Source organism: Saprolegnia diclina (genome assembly GCF_000281045.1).
Source record: "Saprolegnia diclina VS20 unplaced genomic scaffold supercont1.104, whole genome shotgun sequence".
Lineage (NCBI taxonomy): Eukaryota > Oomycota > Saprolegniomycetes > Saprolegniales > Saprolegniaceae > Saprolegnia > Saprolegnia diclina.
The window spans coordinates 34,326-37,695 of record NW_008246171.1 but is presented as its reverse complement, the minus strand read 5'-3'; the positions used below and the strand labels follow the sequence as shown (position 1 = coordinate 37,695).

Below are 3,370 nucleotides of genomic sequence, written 5' to 3'. Positions count from 1 at the left end.
TGTGATCACAAATTCGGCAGATTTATCAGAACAAACAGTCGAATGATCCGAACGAACAGCAAGTGATCCGGATGCTGCGCTCGTGATCAGATCAGCTCGCTTGCCGCAAATCAGACGATCAGCATCGTTGCGCGAACGTGCTCGCTGTTTGCCGCATTGAAATGGTACTTGTATCGCAAGACCAACTCCGGTTGGTTCGGGATGTTCCGGCTCCCGATGGCTCGCGTGCGCTTCATTTTTTCTTCCCGATTCTTGTCAAATAGGCAGATGACGCTAGACCGGACCTTACCTTCAATGTTGTGCTTCGTGGTGATGTAGCCGGGGCGAGCACTACTGCTGGTACTTGTCTAGCACGGCCGACAAGATCATCCAACGCAGATGAGTGGCTCGAGAAGTCCGCTACAGCTTGAACACGGTGCAATTTGTGTCAGCTTGATGCCAGAGTGAACGACCACCGCGCACGGCTATGTGGTTGGTCGGATCTGGCCACACTGCAACCTTGCTGCAACCTCTGGACATACCATGTCCACACCTCTTGTATTCGATGAAAACATATTGTATCGAATGCAAGAGGTTTGTCTGCTTTTATGTAGGGCCCCTTCCTGGGTCCCAGGGATCGACGTGGCACTCTCGCTGCCAAGTGCCTGCTGCCAAGAGAAACGCCATACTCGTTCGCAAAGCCAGCCAGATCAACTGTGGTCAGCCATGACGGTATCAACACCATTCTCGACCATCGTGCTGGAAAGGTGACGAGAACATAGAGACAACAGTGTTCAACAGTTGGCTCAAAACGATAAGTTCCCGCAGTCTCGAAAGCAACGCATCTCGCCAAAGTCATCGCCGTCATGACGTCATCAATTATAACAGGACGCTAATCTTCAAGATTAATGGTCATGTGCCCGTGGTAATAACTCCGGGGACCAATGTGCAACGTTCAGCGTTCGTCTCTCATACTGTACACTGTAGCTGCCGAGTGAATTTTCGTAGCCCACGGCGAGAAGAGAACGATCTCGACGGGCGCTTCCTATTCGTAGCAAACCGCGACTACACGTCCCGAAATAATACACGGAGCTCGCATGGATGGATGGCAGTGTAGGGCCACGGCGGCACAGGCTATCTCCGCCCACACGTTTTGTGACACACGATATTAACGCGCACGACAAGAATATTGCATAGCACAAGACTGCAAACCCACAATTTTGTTCCGTGTAAGGTCGTTGCAGCACACATGATGATGTTACAGGCCCAGTCGCGTGTGGTTACCTTCGGAGATTTTTCGCCATACCGTTTCTAGGACACAGGAAATCTACAGCGCCGGCAAGCTCACGTCTTTATCGCTCATCGCTAGTACCGTAGGAGCTTCTGTCGCGCGCTTGTGGCCGAGATTCATATTTGCAGGGGATCGTGAAGTAGCCAACATCCACCTGTCGTTAATTGGATGCTGTGTATGACAAGTGCTGGGCTTTTGAAATCGAATCTGCACCGTCGCAAGACGGCACCCATCGCACCTCGTGAGGCTCTGTCGCTTCCTCTTGCGTGCAAGGGTGAGCCCAGGGCAGCTGCGCTGATATCGTCCCGCTACGTTGTAATTTCTATAGTGTTTTTTCTACATGCAGAGCTGCTAAAACGTAGCGTATATTGCGATTGAAAGATGAGCTTGGATAACGTGCTTGAATCGACGTGGTCGTGTATTCTCCTTTACTTGCGCGATCGATAAATAGGTAAACGTGTCATTGACCCGCACCTTGGACATGGAATAGCTGTCGTTGCCGTCAAGTGCTATAAACTAGTACCAAGTCTAATGTCACTTGGATGATCCCACAAGATCCAAATTCATTGAGTACCTGCTCACAAAACGCCGTGGTCGGATGTCGAGCGATCCAACTTGCGACCAAGATCCGAAAAACGTCTTTTGATTGGTTGGCGTGAAGACATCTGTTTTCACTTTTGTTGCCAAAGGCCGAAGATTCGTTGATATACATAGATCAAGATAGACGCATCCGTGCCACAACGTACAAACACATACGTGGCGCCGCGAGCGTTCAGATCTCTGGACAAAGCCTCGATACGGACCACAATAGTGGTTTCCCAAGTTATCCTAAACGACTCGCATCCTGGAGCAGTGGTATACCGTACGTTACCTGTCCAAGCCCAACGACGTTTTGACATGGCATATGCTACCCGAACGCTAGTAGTAAAACCGCTAAAGTTGCTAGCCTAATACGTTTAGAAGGCACTAGAGCTATGTTCGTTGGTCGCCATGCTCTTCATTTCCCATTTTGCCTCCTCTGCCGCAACGATGCAGCTCTCCAAGTGTCTCGCTGGCCTCGCTCTTTTCACCAGTGCCACCGCCAAAGTCTCGCAAGTCCACGTCGGTCTCTCGTCCGAAGCCGTCGGCTGCAAGGACGGTGTTGCGGTCACGTTTGCCAGCGATGCGTCGACGCCGTTGACGGTCAAGTACGGCGTTGGCAACGCGGACAAGTCGGCAATGACGACCATCAACACGTACAAGGTCGAGAACACCAACTACACGTACACGTCGCCCAATCTCCACACGGCGATGCTCTGCAACTTGGTGCCCAGTGCGCACTACTCGTACGCTGTCCAGGAGTTTTCCAGTACCTTCAAGTCGATCCCTGCGGCGTCCAAGCCCACGGTGCTCTCGGTCGTTGGTGATGTCGGCATCGAGCACATCCAGGACACGATCTCGAACCTTGGCAGCGATCTCGAGGGCACGACGCCGGATGCTGTCATCATTGCGGGCGACTGGTCGTACGCCAACGGCTGCCACGAAGATTGGGACACGTGGCTCGAGGCGACGCAGCCGCTCTTCTCCAAGGTGCCGCTGCTTGGTATCACGGGCAACCATGAGGTCATTGAGGGCACCGGTGTCATCTACACCCGTCCTGAGTGCAAGGGGGAGATGTTTGAGGCGTACATCAATCACATTGTGACGCCGATCTCGGCCGATGCGTCCAAGGACCACCGCACGTGGTACTCGAAGAAGATTGGCAACATCCACGCCATCTTCCTCGACGACTACACGGGTATCCTCGGCGACAACAACATTGGCTCTGACTACTGGCTCCGCCATCGCAACCAGCAGCTCGACTGGCTCAAGAAGGACTTTGCGTCCGTGGACCGCGAGAAGACGCCGTACACAATCGTCTTCAAGCACAACCCGTACTACAACTCGTGGGTGCGCCACCAGTGCCAGTGCTCACCGACCAAGTTTGTGATTGAAGATGCGGACCGTGAGTCGTGCTGGAAGGGCAACTACTACATGAACTCGACAACGGGCGGCGGCCCCCTTCGTGACACGCGCGCCGAGCCCCACTGCGGTCTCCAGGCCAAGTTTGAGGACCTCTAC

The 3,370-nt window shown here is 53.2% G+C and overlaps 1 protein-coding gene across 1 annotated transcript in view; it reads left to right on the top strand.

The window, feature by feature from the left end:
• Positions 1 to 2,217: 2,217 nt before the first annotated feature.
• Positions 2,218 to 3,370, top strand: part of SDRG_15857 (hypothetical protein) — a 3,985-nt gene continuing 2,832 nt past the window's right edge. The window contains exon 1 of the mRNA XM_008622043.1: positions 2,218 to 2,872. Within this exon, the coding sequence (XP_008620265.1) occupies positions 2,261 to 2,872 (612 nt within the window). The 5' untranslated portion in view covers positions 2,218 to 2,260. The remainder of the gene's footprint in view (positions 2,873 to 3,370) is intronic.